The following is a 17,469-nucleotide window of genomic DNA, read 5'->3' on the forward strand; positions in this document are numbered from 1 at the left end:
AATGAGTTTAGAATTACGAAACAAATAACACCCCACCCCTATCTCACCCTAGTTCAAGCCTTCAGCCGGTTTCACATACATAAATAATCTGCTACAGTTGGAGAGTTGTTGCCAATTACAGCTCGACTGTTGTTTGTTGTTTGAGCAACACTCCACTGTTGTTGTTGTCAGTTGTCAGTTGTCAGTCTCAGACTCTGACATCGGCCGTCCTCAATTATTCACCGAGCACCAGATGCCGCTTTTCCACGCTGTCACGTTGTACATTCCTTATTTTTCCAAGTTGAAAACGTCCCAGTTTGAGAGGATTTTGTTTTCAATCGGTTCAAAATAATTGTGTGAAAAGTACAGATGCGGTTTATATTTAATTTGAGTGCTTTCGAACTTCGTGTCATGTTTCGTGGTATTTAAGAGGTGGACGTAGTTATTTAATGAAGTAGAAGTTGGGCTGAATAAAATTTATTGATTCACAATAAACTGTATGTTATGTGTTTAACGACAATGACATTTTTAAGATTTTTTGTCAGGACAAGTTTCAAACAATGGTCTTGTCACTGTGTAATGTGAATTATATAAAAAAAAAAAAAAAAAAAAAAAAAAAAAAACAGAAAGCGCACCTTCGGTGTGGCTTTTGGGTCGCCGGGATTTTATCCCCCTGGAATTTTACCCCCTGGGCAAAGCTGACGTAGTAAACTAAGCGCTCAAAAGTTTGTTCGCGGACGGAATTTGACCCCCGCGGATTTGGAAGTCTAATGAAAATAGACAGAGCGTGATTAATTAGACTAGCAATAAAAACCGGAATTTTACCCCCCGAAATTTTATCCCCGGATTTTTACTCCCGGATTTTTACCCCCCGGAATTTTACCCCCTGGTTTGTGACGTCACGTTTGCCCAGGGAGTAAAATTCCAGGGGGATAAAAATCCGCTACCCCTGGTTTTTAGGACGCAGAACGCTCAATTTTAGTATTTATTTGAATATATAGTTTGATTAGCTAAATAGATGGTGGTGACATTACAATAATAAGTCATCCAGCACTTTTTCATTGTATCAACACAAACATAACAAATTTGTATCCTATTGTGACTGAACGAAATCGATCACCGTTGTAGCGTCTTTTAAATCTATTGATCTTGACATTTCAGGTGTAGAAGTGTTAAAAACCGTGCTTTATTATCTTTGTGAAACAATAATTAAAATATAAAGCCTAATTTTAGAAGAAACGTTGAACTGCTATCACTCTCTATGTCTGTTTGCACTTACTCCGTGTTAAATCACCGTGTACACTCCATTACTCTATGGAGCCATTGCCGAGATTCCCTCCAAGCCACGTTAATATTCTTCGCAGGTCTCTTCACTGAGGCGGAACCTTTCTGTCAATGGTTCAACAATAGCCGGACGTTGAACAGCACAGAGTAAAAAACCGCTGCCATTGGCTGTCTCGGTGTCGACTGATAAAATGGAAAACAAACCAGTAGTGAATGGTAAAAATCGTAACTCCTTTGTGAGCACTGGAGCAATATTGGCCTTTACTTGTGTAGGTTTTGTTACATACACTACTGTAAACTGTACTGTATAAACTTTGACTATGGATGTAAAAGTGCAATTTCGTTGTTAAAGTTTTAGTAAGTTGTTTGAAACAACAAAGTGTTGTTTAGGTTCTTTAATATAGACTTTTGGACGATTAGTTGTCTGGAGTAATGATACTTTCTGGTTTCATTAATTAACACTTTGGAAGGGGGGTAGATTATGGGGGGATATTCTGGATATTAAAACCCCCAAACTACTAAGCACTGTAACCTGTGCTATAAAATAGCGTAGTTTATTCTAGCTAAACGGATCCAAAAAGATTATGTAAACAATACTATGTTATGCAATAACAATATCGTATTAGCAAAAACTACGACAGGAATAGCACTATGACAGGAGCTTTGTTTAAATTAACATGGTTTAGGGGGAAATAAAACCTAATCGTATTTTTAAGTTTAGACAAAGGTTGAGCCAGAGTTTTACATAGATTAGGTGGCAACCTCAATTAGGCTTCAATTACCGGTCATAACATCTAGTAGAATTGGTAAATTGTGTATCGGCTCGCCACCGTATCGACATAATTACCCGAGACATGTACAAAGGCGTGAACTAAGTGGCCGATAACCACAGGGCTTATCAGGGGCATTACAGGGCCTTGTTAGAACTTAAAAAGCGTTTAGAAAAATGCCAAAATAATATCCCGCTTTGTTTGAACCTAAAACGTGGTCATGCGAGTCTGCGATTACTTTTAAGTTACCCTGCAATAGTAACGGATAATTTCGATATCTTTGTTGTTATTAAATTCTAAAATAGAAATATAAACTATTCAAAAGTTTGAGTCATTATCTGGGCCCAATGCCACTTCTGGCATATTTTCGTATTGTTTGTGTGTCCATAATCAGTTTCGTTACATTGAATATTTACCACAACAAAAATCCTTTAATCAATGTATAAAGTTAAGTAAAAAAATATAATTGTTTTGAACTTCATTTTTTTATTTTAACTTATTATTTTTTGTTGCACGGATTTTTTTGTTGCATAGCTTTTAAACGACTAAAACTATTAAAACTATTAGGACAATTTTAAGGTACTGTACATACCTTTACGTCAAACAACAAAGTGTGGAAGTCAAACTCACGACATGTTTCGCCTATGCATGCATCGTTAGGTGATCTACTATCATAAGAATGTTTCATCTATTAAGAGTCTTTAATTAACATTCAAATAAGTAAATAGCCTACCCAAAGAACAAAAAAATACGAAAAAACATAAAAAATGTTCGCACGTAAACACATAATGGAACACATAGATGAAGCATTCTTGATAGGAGATCACCTGACGATGCCTGACTAGGCGAAACATGTCGTGAGTTTGACACTTTGTTGAACTTTTGAGGTATAGGTATGTACCATATGATTGACCAAAACAAGCCAAATAGCTGGATAAGGAGATAAAATATGACTGTCCACATTTCAAAACAATATTGAAGCTATTTTAATTGTTGCTTATAAACTACAGTACAAGCAAAACACTCCTATTCCGCGTCTGGTGTCTTTTTGACCTTTGCTCGCTCTTCAACCTCGCCCAATACCGTAATTAATCTTGAACTCTTATTGAAACAAATATTTTTAGGATTAATGCATTTTCAAGTCCAAAAATTGTGTTCAAACATGAACTATTTGTATTTAAAACTGCTATTAATGCTTTTTTGTAGTTTCAAGGCTACCGAACGAATATAGTTTACTGTGCGACACTCTTTCGAATGGTTCAGAGTTCACAAGCCAAATAAAACTAAAAGCACATAACATTCCTTGGAACCTCTCCTCGTGAGTGTTAAAACCTCCTCAGCACGCCTTCGATAAAATGTAAAATAGCACTCCTCTCGGCCATATTTAGCAGAAGCCGCGGCGATCGCGCAGATAGCACGATGGTAGCCAATAGAAGCCAGCGGCCACCGAGAACGCGCTATCGCGGTCTCCGAGAATCGATTTCGGTAGTGTAGCATCGAACCGTTACCAATACCATAAAACCGGGGACATGTTACGCGGCGACCGGTCCCGGACGTTTATAGAGGCCGGTTCCCGTACGACCGCTTTTATTTGTCCTTTTAAGAAAATAAAGGAAAGGAAGAGCTGCCTGAAAAACGAGTCGGATTGTGATGTTTATTTATCACGAACGTGGAGATTTCAATGGTGCCGGTGGGTGGGCCACCTACTGGCATTTCCCTACCGTCGGTTCGGCAACTGTTGACGCTATAAATCGGTGTGATAAGAGACATTGTGGAGAATGTGGTGGCCACAAAACAATGACCACAGCACTGCTGACAGGCTTTGTGCTGGGGTCATGGATGGTAGGAGGTCTCTGACTACACGTAACACATACAGGGATCTAGCTTACAGGGATCAAACAAAATTGAATTATCTTAAAATATTTTACGCAGTTGTCGCTGCAGTCTTTTTTGCTTTTTTGTACCCATTACTTCATCAGGTTCAGGTACATCCAATTGTACGATTCGTCAATACAGTAGTAAAAATTAGTGCTAGGCCTATATACCTTTTTAACATATGGCAATTAATGGCTGTAATTATTTCAAGTAATTCTTTTATTGAGTAGTGACTGCGTTTATTTATTCATAAATTTAAATATATATTTTCTAGATGATTATGTTACTCTACTTTATCCAACAAGTCTATACAGTTTTACTATGTTTGCTTCCAAGAGATGCTCCACGGTGGGGACCTGTCTTCCTCCATGGAGTCCCTCGCGTACGACTCCTCGGTGACGTCACCGGGTGTCCAAGGGTCGCAGCAGAGGACCAAGAGGATGAGGACGTCCTTCAAACACCATCAGCTGAGGACGATGAAGTCATACTTCAACATCAACCAGAACCCTGATGCCAAAGATCTCAAGCAGCTAGCGCAGAAGACCGGCCTATCGAAAAGGGTTTTACAGGTATGGCAGTTCAATGATTCAAAAGAGTTAATTGTGGATGTTTCAAATCGGTATACAATTATTACAAAGAATTTTTAAGTGTAATTGATGGTTATTGGTAACATTGGTTATCATGATGTCATCACTCTTGTGTCATGGTCACACTACCAAACGTGAATGGAACATTCTTCAACTTAATTTTAAACATATCGATCGGTGAACAGTGCTTGTATTTATACGCGTGAGTCCCGTGTGTATTGTTTCTTTCCGTCCTTTAAAGTTTGATACTAAGTTGAACAATGTTCCATTCTCGTTTGATAGTGTGACCATGACACACCTTTGACGATGTCTACTAGATGAATATGAAGTGTTTTATCCTCGTTTGTTGAAGTGACCATGGCACTAGTGTTTCAAAATCATGGTAATCAATCAATTGCCTTGAGGATTTTTTTATGTTTAGGTACGTAAACCACTGAATATTATAATTTCAAACAATTTTTTTAGATAATAATTCAGGACATATTTAAAAGCCAAACCCCCTTTGAAGAATCACTGTGACGTGTCGAAATAGCTAAGTCACCCTGACAGGCATAAAACTCATCCACAGCTCTACCAATGATTTTTGATGGTCCCAAATTGAATCCAGTTGTCCTTGATCATTGGGCTTGTAATACATGGTCCTGGCTGAAGAAACCGCTTTTATTAGTATTAGGCTTCACTGATCACTACATCCTATACATATTCTCCCAAAGTACGTTGCTGTCTAGTGAATTGATTCCGCCACATAGCTTTCAAATGTTCAAGTTAACTTGTAAATTCTCTTCACTGAAGTTTTACCACTATCCGATGCCACCCGTATTTTATAGCTATCAATATTCGTTGGAAGTGTAATATTAGGTATTATTTAGCAAAAAAGACCCGTAGTTCCGAGTCCTGACCGCGAGGAAATGAGGGCGACGTCCCACCTGGCCCGCACTGGACGGCTCAGTATGCATTTAGTCCTGACTATTATGCAAGCCATCAATTAACCGTAATGCAATCTAAATGCACTTGTGCTAAATGCAACGTAAATGGTTCAACCGCCGTTTAGGAAACCCCTTACTAATTATACGTGTTTTTAGATAAAGATAATCTACTTCTGGTCTTCGAACTTTGAAGCAATGATACACAAAGTGTAATGCGGGCTGTTTCTAAGTTTTCCAATTTAATTTAAACTTGTAATTGTAATTTGAAATACATTGAAATCTATATATTAAATACACAGTTGCAATTTAAAATAAATTAAGTAGTTCTAGGTGTACATTTTATCTTGACTATTTTGGGTGGATTATTAATCCTAACTTAAACTATGTACTTTCTTTTTGTAGCCATTAAAAACACCAACACACAAGGCCATTAAGTGTTTGGCTAATTTTGTTTTGAAAAAATTTAATGTTTCAAAGCAAATACTACTTTTGAATTTGGATGCTATTTTATCAGGCTTTCAGTTGTTAAAACAGAATCCAATGTACACAAATCCAAAAACAAAATTGATCTCCTATCTATTGTGTTGGTTATAGATAATGAAATGTATAACTAAATTTAAAAGTTTAAAAAGGCCAATATATAATAAATATATAATTGGTTATAGATGTTGATTACTTAACATCAGTTTTTACATAAAAAATCGACCTAAGCTTATAGTTCGTTTACAAAATTTAAGGTGTTTGAGGGGAAGATTCTCTTCTATTTTTTGCTTATGTAATATGTTGCAGTTTATTGACGTTTTAAAGGTATGATCAAAGGCAGGGGATAAATTTCTTCCCCTAAAACCAACCTAAATTTTTTGAACAGAGTGTGGTAAAAAACAATACGTATCGCAGTTTCATAAAACTTTGAGTATTCATAGATTTCTGTAACTGTATGGCAATTTTTATAAAATATTAATGTAACCTACATCAAACCAAAAACAAAATTTATTCCCAACCTACATAGTGTGTTTACTGATTTATTTAATTGTGAATTTACAATTTATTAATACACTTTCAAATATTTTACTATGATACGACAATTGTTACGCAACATCCCCTGAACATTTTCCCACAAGTGTCGGAGTGGTGTACCAGCTAGATTAGTCGATAGCTCACGGACTACCCCTCTCACCTACAGCCCTCTCAACCCACCCCAAGTACCATTGTCTGCTACTTCACTCATACAAACATGGTCACCTCACCAGTCTTCTGTTCTCATGCTCATTGTGAGCTATTCCTCATCTGTTTTCTCTTCTGTATTGTAAAACGTACTTACATTCACCGTTGCACGGCTGTCCAATTAGTTTCTGTTCGTTTCCATTACCTATGCCATTGTTTGATCTTTCCGATCTCCAACTCCACCCGCGCTTGTATGTTGGATTGAATGTAGAGTTCCCTTTGTCTATGAGGACATACGGTTATGATATGAATGAAGGTGTATGAGTGATTGTTTTTTATCTGAAAAATAGTTGAATGATTGTAAGGCATCATCTAGATTCAATAGTAGTTACAAGGGCATATTTTAGATAACTCAAAATTGGACGACCAAGATGTCCGCGATTACTGGTCGTTTAATGTTGGTCCTGGTAAGTAACAGTTGATCTTAGTCAGGAAAGTAGTTACACAATACCATAGATCACTTATTCCTATAGTCGATTTTTTACTTATGGAGCAGCTGAAGACAGTTTTATTGTTAGTTCCGTCTGGTACCGCTAGGATCGTGTTTTTGTTTACAGTTTGTGTCTTCTTATTTCGGTTTTTTAAAACCTCGTTTAACCATATAAAACTTATCATAAACAGTAACTCTTCCCCTAGTTATATAAACAATACAGGCACGAATGAACAAATACAACAGCTTTAGTTCTTATTTAAGTTTGTGGTAGGCCTAAATCACAAATCGTGAAATCAATCCTAAACGATAGAAACAAGATTTTGTCGACACAAGCGCCCAGTGTCACCAACATGAACTAGACACGAAAAACGTGCTTCAAATTTTATCATAGAATATTGGTGTTGGTTAGTTTATGATTATGCTTCTTACAAATTTTCTTCGATTCATATTTTGGTTAGGATACTCGTTACAGTTTCATCCCACTTCCATAATAACTATGTAGATTTAGTCTACTGCTTAAACTTTCATGCAGTTTAAGAAAATCCAGAGAAAAAATCCAAGTTTCGAACAGTCAAAAACTGATAACTTTTCTTACGATCCGGAAACCTAGCCAAACACTCATCTACCTCAATTGAAATGAATAATAGATTCTTAGATAGAGAATAGAATGAAAGATTATTTACTCAACGTAATTATTTCATTGGTAAATTAATTTACATGTTTGAGCAATAATTCAACAATCAGCAATTCAGCATATTACACGTTTTTTTTTCGGAATGGAAAGCCTTCATTAATCACTAATCCTTTCCGAGGTGAATGAATCCGGTTCTATTTAAAGAAGCTCTGCTTAAATTAGCATTTAGACATTCCTAAATTAGGTGATCTGCAGGTTCGGGTGTGAAGGATGTGGAAACGAAAAGTGGGTTTATGAGGCGTCAAATTTTAATTAGTGGTGATAATATCGAAACAGCGTCTGTGACGTTACACCCAGCGGTTCAAAGACGAGGCGTCGTAGGAGTCATTCTGGTACATTGTTCCCACCTAGTTACGCGCGTAATATACAAGAGACACGCAAAAGACGAGCCTACATGGTCCTACTAGCGGTTCAGCAACCTAGTTGAACACATTTTATAGAGGATGCTATCAATTATTCTGCTAATCATTCATTGAATAGAATAGAGCTCAGAATCGTAGAGAACATGTTTTTGTCGTTTTGTTGTTTGTCCACCTTCACAACCCTTCAGTAGACTCCTTCCAATTATCACTTCGGTAAAATCCTTTGGTAATTAGTTGAATTTGAACCCTTTGAACAATTCGGGAGATAGAAGACCCGTGCTCTACAGACCAGTTCGCTTTCCTAGTAGAGAGCAACCTCAAAATATTTTATTTCAATAACCCACTGCATAAACGATTTCGCTACACAGACCATATAGTGTTTTCTTGTATGCTACGGTATTGTTGATGATTGGTTTCCAACAAATTAGGGGCACTCAGCCACCCGCTTATGTCATGTCGAAACAACGGTTGACAAATTCACAATCCTTTTAACGAGTCTTGAAAAACTTTCGATAATATTCTTGTTGTACAAGAAGAATATTATTATAAAATAGAGCAAGCTTGGGATTTAGTTAAAATATCAAATACAGACGACTATTAATATGTTTACTGAAGTTACACGTAGCTAAAATCAGCCTGTAAATGGCTTTATTAGATTCCGATCTTCAATTGTCTATAGCAATTAGTTTCGCTGATTTTAAGATATCAGTTTGATATCCTTTTTAAAATTTTATAATTTTCAAGTCATAACATATTGTGCAACATGTAAACATTTTATAAATGGACTCTCTTATCAGACTTTTATAGATAAATCCCTGTTCCAGGTTTGGTTCCAGAACGCGCGAGCGAAGTGGCGCCGCAATATGATGAGACAGGAGAGCGGTGCTGGGGGGGTCGTTCCTCCCCCCGGTGGCGCACCCCCCTCAGGTCCCCCGTCTGTAGGACCCCCCTCAGTTATCATGGGGGACAGCAGCAGCATGGACGACGTCCATCACCTGCATCACCATCATCACCACCATCTGCAGACGTCACAGACCATCACGTTCGGTGAACTCTACTAGCGCTGGGCTTGTAAATTGTATGTACTCCGATAGGGAATAATGTGCTGGTAAATTTATTTGTTTTGCTGAAATATTTGGTTGAGGTATTGGTAAGCACTGATACCCAGAGGAAAAGCTGTAGTATTATTTCTGCATCATTGTTATTTGGCCAGATAAGAATTTACTGCAATTACACAATAATGAGTGGCTTGAACTACAATCAAACTAAGCAAACAACATACGAGTTGGATTATATGTATAGTTTTCAGAGACTATTTCTATTAATAAACCACGAATAAATAATTATTTATAACTCAATTGTATTAGGAAAAAAACACTATTCTGAACACAATGCACATTAAATCATAATTTATCGTAAAATACATTTTAGAATGAAAAAATAAGTTTTTCTGTACATAACGTTAATTAAAGCAGTTCAGCCATATTTACTATGAAAACTAGGAAATTCACAAATTAGAGCCGCCGAAGGCCATACATTAACTACATCTGAAACCGCCCACCACAGCTATACATTATTGCTAAAAAACTATTTAATTTGATTGCGTCCAAGTACTAATATACCTGTGTATGCAAAACTGGCCAGTATTTGAGTATGCTCCTATTATTATAAACTACGTGACATGACAGTTCCATTGTTCAACAATAAATATGCATAAGAATTGCAAGATTACAAGTAAATTACCTGAATTATTATTATGGTTATATTATCGTGTTTCACTAGTGTATGAAAAAAAGGTGTCTTAAGCGAAATTGAAAACATTTTATAACACCCTTAGTTCCTTTGAAGTCCAAATATCCTAAGTAAGTTTTTTAGTTTTATAAACTATTTTATTTCAAATATTATTAAGTTATGCATTAATATATCCATGTTTTAAGTATTATTATGTATTTTAATTATTGATTTTATGTGTCAAACTCCACAAGATCTTTTGCATAATAATTAATGCAAAAATGTATGATAAATTACCTGCTTTAAACATGTCAAATATGATTGGGAATGGATCACTCAAAACATTGTTTACTGAGAAAATGAAATTTTCAACTGTACAGGTCCTTGGTAGTGATATAAACCGTCAAGCTGCATTCTTAGCATAGTCTAGAATACAAAATAAGTAGGCCTACCTCAATGTTAAACTCGTAAGTCATAGTTACACAATACACGATGCGATTATCGTATCGACATTCATTTTACGATTTATCGGATCGAAATTGTAGATTACACAATGTATAGTACGATCATTGACTATGGATATTGAAGTATATATTCCATCTATATGTATAAGCTGTACCTTTTTATCGAACAAAACATAGTTCAGTAAGCCTTCCATAGAGTAAGCAACTGTAAAATATTATCTTTTGCATTTGGTTTTTTTACTGCGAGATTTGATGGAGCCAAGAAAGATGTCACAGTTCACAATAAGTAATTAACTTATTTTAGCATGATTGGAAAGTTGTTATTGACAAATAACATAAACAATGTTCACTTTTATTTACGTCAACAAAGCAAAGGTCTTTTGAAAAAGAAGAACACAAATGTTTGACCTTTTGTGGTTGAGTAGTAATTATGACGTAAATTTGGACAAGATGTATAAACAGATATTCTGGGCCAAATAGTGGTAATAGAAAAATATGGCATTTACAAAAGAATGAACTACATAAGCTATAACTGTATGTACTGATGGCTTAATTGAACTAAACTCTTTGGCTACAACTTTAACATATGCACGGAATGTATTCTTCGATAGTGTATCTATGGTCAAGGATACAATGTAGTAAGATATACTATGTGCAATTGTCATGTTCCTATAAAGATACACTAGCTGTTAAATGTCGACCGACTATAACCTCGTATGATCAGTATTAACTTGTCTGATACCATTGTCGTTTTACATAACTGATACATTAAATATAATAAAACAAGCGATGTGTTTGGTATTATTTCCTAACCTCATTTGCATGCAATTTAATGTTCATCATAGAATTTAATCTTTGACTATAAACGTTAAGACTATATGGGACATAAAACAAAACAATGTATAGCGAGACAATGGAAACCAAGTATAGTCTGTATGATGGAACCTGTCTCCTGGTCCTACGTCACTGGGACTGGCCCGAGCCGACATGAGTCAGGTGACAGGTTTAATAATACACACTATAGATACCGCCACGTGTCAATAGATCGCAGCTTTATAAAAAAAATGACGTTCTACAGGGTAAAAGTATTGAATTTCACAATAATCACATAGAAAGTAAAAGTTTTGAAAATATTTTTGATACATCAAACCGCAAAGTGAAAACACTTGAAATGTTCAATTTAATTAAATGCAAATTTTTTACAAAACAGAAACATTTTACAGACAGATATACGGTGCACATCACATTTAAATTTACAATTACTGTACTTATAGTTTAAGATGGCTATAGAGGATTACTGACGCTTAATTTAGACTATGTCCACGATCTAAAACAAAAAAATGTATGCAATAATAATTTTGATGATTATAATAGGAAATAAATTAGATCCCGAAATCTAATGCTCCTATGGGATGACCATCACAAATTTAAACTTGCTGAGAAAGTGACTAAGAGCGGAATAATGTACACAAGGAGAAAATATATGTTAAAGGATTATATTAAGTACTACCATATGTATCCTTAAGGAACATATTTTCCTTAAGAAATAATTCTAGAAAACACGTAATATCGACGTAATTGCTTTTGAAAACACAAATAGCTAAAATAAATATACGAAACATTTTTATATGATAATATAAATTCTGCCAACATAATAACTTGGGACATGAAAGAAATTCAGCTAAAATAACTATATAATCAGTCAGACATATTTGTAAAGATTATACGGATTAAAAGAAATACCAAATCACCAAAAGAATGTTTACAATTATCTGAACGTTTCACACAAATATTCACAATCCTCCAAAGAATGTAAAACATTTCGCAAACGCCCCAACCATTCATTTATCGTTCCACAATTATCTACTTGGACTGATAAACGAATAAATAAACAAGGATTACTATATGAATAGCAATGCTAAAAGTTATTTAAAAATAGTCTTGGAACTTTCTCGAAAACATTTAGTATCATATACCTTTTATCATAGGTACAATTTTGTATTGAAATTCTTACATACGTAAACAAATTTAAAAAACTTACAGACATATAGGTCATAGGGTTTTAATTTGAATAATTTTAAACCAACTAAAAAGTGGCCAGGGATAATCATTCTCAGAAACATTGGCTAAGATGCGGATAAGAGTTTTCTGTAATGAAATGATGGGATTAAAGTTGATACATGATATGTCCAACCCTACAATATAAGCCCATAATTTAGCATTGACCCAAAAGAGATACACATTTACCTTAACCCTTGCTTGACATAATGTTAAAGCAAATAAATATTTTCTTACATTTTGGGCAATTAGATTTTTTTACTTTATTTATAGTATTTTCCTTGTCAAGTTTTGTATCAATAAAATGGTCTAAATCATCTCTACCTTACCAATTCTCAGACAGTTATGGTTATCGTTATCACTGTCCAAACAGTAAAATTGTGGTTTATCACTTCTTCTTCATACATTGTGTAAAAAGTAATTTAGGTTATTCAGTTTAGTTCAAAAAACATTTTTATTAAATAAGCTAGTTATAAGCTTCAAGGTTCTAAGTCTTTTCAGGTATATCTTTGACATACTATTATCAACATAGGTTAACAAAAGCAGTGACTCAACCATAGCACTTCCCATTACAAAAATCGTTACATATATAAAAAACAAACCTGTGATTGTATGCATTATTTAGAATCCATCCATCTTATTATATTAAAACATAAAAAGAATAAATATAAAAGAACTCACACGTTTAGAGATATATTTTCAAGCATGGACACTGTGCTTTATAGTATCGTGTCCTGGAGTTTTGTTATACTTTAATTCTTGCATAAAACTCAAAACTTCTTTCCTCAGAGTTTTGAGAATTATTATGAGGGGGAAATGACTCTTACACTTTTCACACTATGAACTTTAATATCTAACTTAGAATTACAGATTGAATATTATTTCTAAAAGATCTTATTGAAGTAATTTGTTATTGTTTGTAAGACTTACTTCCTGTACCCCAATTTCAGAAATACATGCTCTTACTTTTCTAAAACAGATAAAAAAAAACTATTAAATACAAATAAATACTGAATCAACAAAACGTAGTTCGGACTTTGAATGCAACCATGATACCGGCCTAGCCACTTGCAGATCACAACCCGGCTTAGTTGATAATGGGACAATGCAATGGGAAATAAGTAATGAACTGAGACTAATATAAAAAGGTAAAATGTTTAAGTACCTACTGTATTCTGTATGGATGTTAATAAGCAATGATATCAGTCATTTGCGGAATGGAACGAGAATTATTTAGTATCGAGAACCAGCATGGGATAGTTAGCTAATGCTTTTAATGTATAAATCACTTAAAATATACAATTACAACTGAAAAATTATACAAAACCTGAGAAATCAAAATATAAAAAGAATAAACGCCGTAAGAAGATGATCAATGAGTTAGTTAGTTATTTGTTGGGCAAAATGCTTGGCATCATAAATTACGATTTTTCTTAAACAAACGAGATACATGATTAAATTTTGAAGGAAAATGTCAAGTTAAAACCTAATTGTTTAAATAAGAAGAAGGAACAGGGAAAACATACAAACTGTGTTGGGTTTATATTATTTATATACTTTGATCTAACGAGGTACATGTTCTCTTTATTACGTTCTTTAAAAGTCTTCATCAGTAGTAGCCATATCAGATTTTAGCATTGACTATATAAAACTATAAGAGCAATGGATTGAGGTATTAAAATTAAGGTTTAGTGGTCTAAAAATTTAGAGGTTTAAAAATATAAATTTATTAAAAAGCTTGCAATAATTGTTTACAAACTTCAGAGTGTACTTATCTTTGTTTATCAAACTTATAGCATGATCACCAATTTTTTATGAGAAAAAAAAACAGATAACCGTAGACGTGTCACCCATAAAAACGTAAACTACCACACTAACCACAATAATTGTAAGAAAAATCTATTTTTTTTATCTTAACCGGTTAGAGGATATTTAGTGTTTTGAATCTACTCGGATGCTTGCCCCACCGCGCCGATTAATTTTTGTCAGATTGTATTGATACGATTGTGTGTTTTTAGGCTTTTTGTAGCTGTCGTCGATTTCGGAGGCTGCGATAACATCTACAAGCTGGAAGCGCTTAATTGGAAGGTGCTGCTCCGTGGTGTACGGTACTGTACCGTCGTGGAGTTGACACTGTCAGTGACACCCCAGCATCCTGCGTCTACCTCAACCCTAGACTTGGTGACTTACGATGACTCAAGGAAGGTGCTGCTCCGTGGTGTACGGTACTGTACTGTCGTCATGGAGTTGACACTGTCAGTGACACCCCAGCATCCTGCGTCTACCTCAACCCTAGACTTGGTGACTTACGATGACTCAAGGAAGGTGCTGCTCCGTGGTGTACGGTACTGTACTGTCGTCGTGGAGTTGACACTGTCAGTGACACCCCAGCATCCTGCGTCTACATAAACCCTCACTTGGTGACTTACGATGACTCAAGGAAGGTGCTGCTCCGTGGTGTACTGTACTGTACCGTCGTGGAGTTGACACTGTCAGTGACACCCCAGCATCCTGCGTCTACCTCAACCCTAGACTTGGTGACTTACGATGACTCAAGGAAGGTGCTGCTCCGTGGTGTACGGTACTGTACCGTCGTGGAGTTGACACTGTCAGTGACACCCCGGCATCCTGCGTCTACCTCAACCCTAGACTTGGTGACTTACGATGACTCAAGGAAGGTGCTGCTCCGTGGTGTACGGTACTGTACTGTCGTCATGGAGTTGACACTGTCAGTGACACCCCAGCATCCTGCGTCTACATCAACCCTCGACTTGGTGACTTACGATGACTCAAGGAAGGTGCTGCTCCGTGGTGTACTGTACTGTACCGTCGTGGAGTTGACACTGTCAGTGACACCCCGGCATCCTGCGTCTACCTCAACCCTACACTTGGTGACTTACGATGACTCAAGGAAGGTGCTGCTCCGTGGTGTACGGTACTGTACTGTCGTCATGGAGTTGACACTGTCAGTGACACCCCAGCATCCTGCGTCTACATCAACCCTCGACTTGGTGACTTACGATGACTCAAGGAAGGTGCTGCTCCGTGGTGTACTGTACTGTACCGTCGTGGAGTTGACACTGTCAGTGACACCCCGGCATCCTGCGTCTACCTCAACCCTACACTTGGTGACTTACGATGACTCAAGGAAGGTGCTGCTCCGTGGTGTACGGTACTGTACTGTCGTCGTGGAGTTGACACTGTCAGTGACACCCCAGCATCCTGCGTCTACATCAACCCTAGACTTGGTGACTTACGATGACTCAAGGAAGGTGCTGCTCCGTGGTGTACGGTACTGTACTGTCGTCGTGGAGTTGACACTGTCAGTGACACCCCAGCATCCTGCGTCTACATCAACCCTAGACTTGGTGACTTACGATGACTCAAGGAAGGTGCTGCTCCGTGGTGTACTGTACTGTACCGTCGTGGAGTTGACACTGTCAGTGACACCCCGGCATCCTGCGTCTACCTCAACCCTACACTTGGTGACTTACGATGACTCAAGGAAGGTGCTGCTCCGTGGTGTACGGTACTGTACTGTCGTCGTGGAGTTGACACTGTCAGTGACACCCCAGCATCCTGCGTCTACCTCAACCCTCGACTTGGTGACTTACGATGACTCAAGGAAGGTGCTGCTCCGTGGTGTACTGTACTGTACCGTCGTGGAGTTGACACTGTCAGTGACACCCCGGCATCCTGCGTCTACCTCAACCCTACACTTGGTGACTTACGATGACTCAAGGAAGGTGCTGCTCCGTGGTGTACGGTACTGTACTGTCGTCATGGAGTTGACACTGTCAGTGACACCCCAGCATCCTGCGTCTACATCAACCCTAGACTTGGTGACTTACGATGACTCAAGGAAGGTGCTGCTCCGTGGTGTACGGTACTGTACCGTCGTGGAGTTGACACTGTCAGTGACACCCCGGCATCCTGCGTCTACCTCAACCCTACACTTGGTGACTTACGATGACTCAAGGAAGGTGCTGCTCCGTGGTGTACGGTACTGTACTGTCGTCATGGAGTTGACACTGTCAGTGACACCCCAGCATCCTGCGTCTACATCAACCCTCGACTTGGTGACTTACGATGACTCAAGGAAGGTGCTGCTCCGTGGTGTACTGTACTGTACCGTCGTGGAGTTGACACTGTCAGTGACACCCCGGCATCCTGCGTCTACCTCAACCCTACACTTGGTGACTTACGATGACTCAAGGAAGGTGCTGCTCCGTGGTGTACGGTACTGTACTGTCGTCGTGGAGTTGACACTGTCAGTGACACCCCAGCATCCTGCGTCTACCTCAACCCTAGACTTGGTGACTTACGATGACTCAAGGAAGGTGCTGCTCCGTGGTGTACGGTACTGTACTGTCGTCGTGGAGTTGACACTGTCAGTGACACCCCAGCATCCTGCGTCTACATCAACCCTAGACTTGGTGACTTACGATGACTCAAGGAAGGTGCTGCTCCGTGGTGTACTGTACTGTACCGTCGTGGAGTTGACACTGTCAGTGACACCCCGGCATCCTGCGTCTACCTCAACCCTACACTTGGTGACTTACGATGACTCAAGGAAGGTGCTGCTCCGTGGTGTACGGTACTGTACTGTCGTCGTGGAGTTGACACTGTCAGTGACACCCCAGCATCCTGCGTCTACCTCAACCCTCGACTTGGTGACTTACGATGACTCAAGGAAGGTGCTGCTCCGTGGTGTACTGTACTGTACCGTCGTGGAGTTGACACTGTCAGTGACACCCCGGCATCCTGCGTCTACCTCAACCCTACACTTGGTGACTTACGATGACTCAAGGAAGGTGCTGCTCCGTGGTGTACGGTACTGTACTGTCGTGGAGTTTACACTGTCAGTGACACCCCGGCATCCTGCGTCTACCTCAACCCTACACTTGGTGACTTACGATGACTCAAGGAAGGTGCTGCTCCGTGGTGTACGGTACTGTACTGTCGTCATGGAGTTGACACTGTCAGTGACACCCCAGCATCCTGCGTCTACATCAACCCTCGACTTGGTGACTTACGATGACTCAAGGAAGGTGCTGCTCCGTGGTGTACTGTACTGTACCG

At 38.0% G+C, this 17,469-nt stretch overlaps 1 protein-coding gene across 1 annotated transcript in view; it reads left to right on the plus strand.

Annotated features, from left to right (window-relative positions):
• Window positions 1-9,387, plus strand: part of LOC129004757 (LIM/homeobox protein Lhx9-like) — a 33,946-nt gene extending 24,559 nt beyond the window's left edge. Inside the window, exons 5-6 of the mRNA XM_054433378.1 lie at window positions 4,245-4,477; window positions 8,959-9,387. Of these exons, the coding sequence (XP_054289353.1) occupies window positions 4,245-4,477; window positions 8,959-9,195 (470 nt within the window). The 3' untranslated portion in view covers window positions 9,196-9,387. The remainder of the gene's footprint in view (window positions 1-4,244; window positions 4,478-8,958) is intronic.
• Window positions 9,388-17,469: the final 8,082 nt, after the last annotated feature.

The sequence above is a fragment of the Macrosteles quadrilineatus genome, unplaced genomic scaffold (assembly GCF_028750875.1).
Source record: "Macrosteles quadrilineatus isolate MER2022 unplaced genomic scaffold, UCM_ALF_1.0 Scaffold_11__1_contigs__length_5352618, whole genome shotgun sequence".
NCBI lineage: Eukaryota > Metazoa > Arthropoda > Insecta > Hemiptera > Cicadellidae > Macrosteles > Macrosteles quadrilineatus.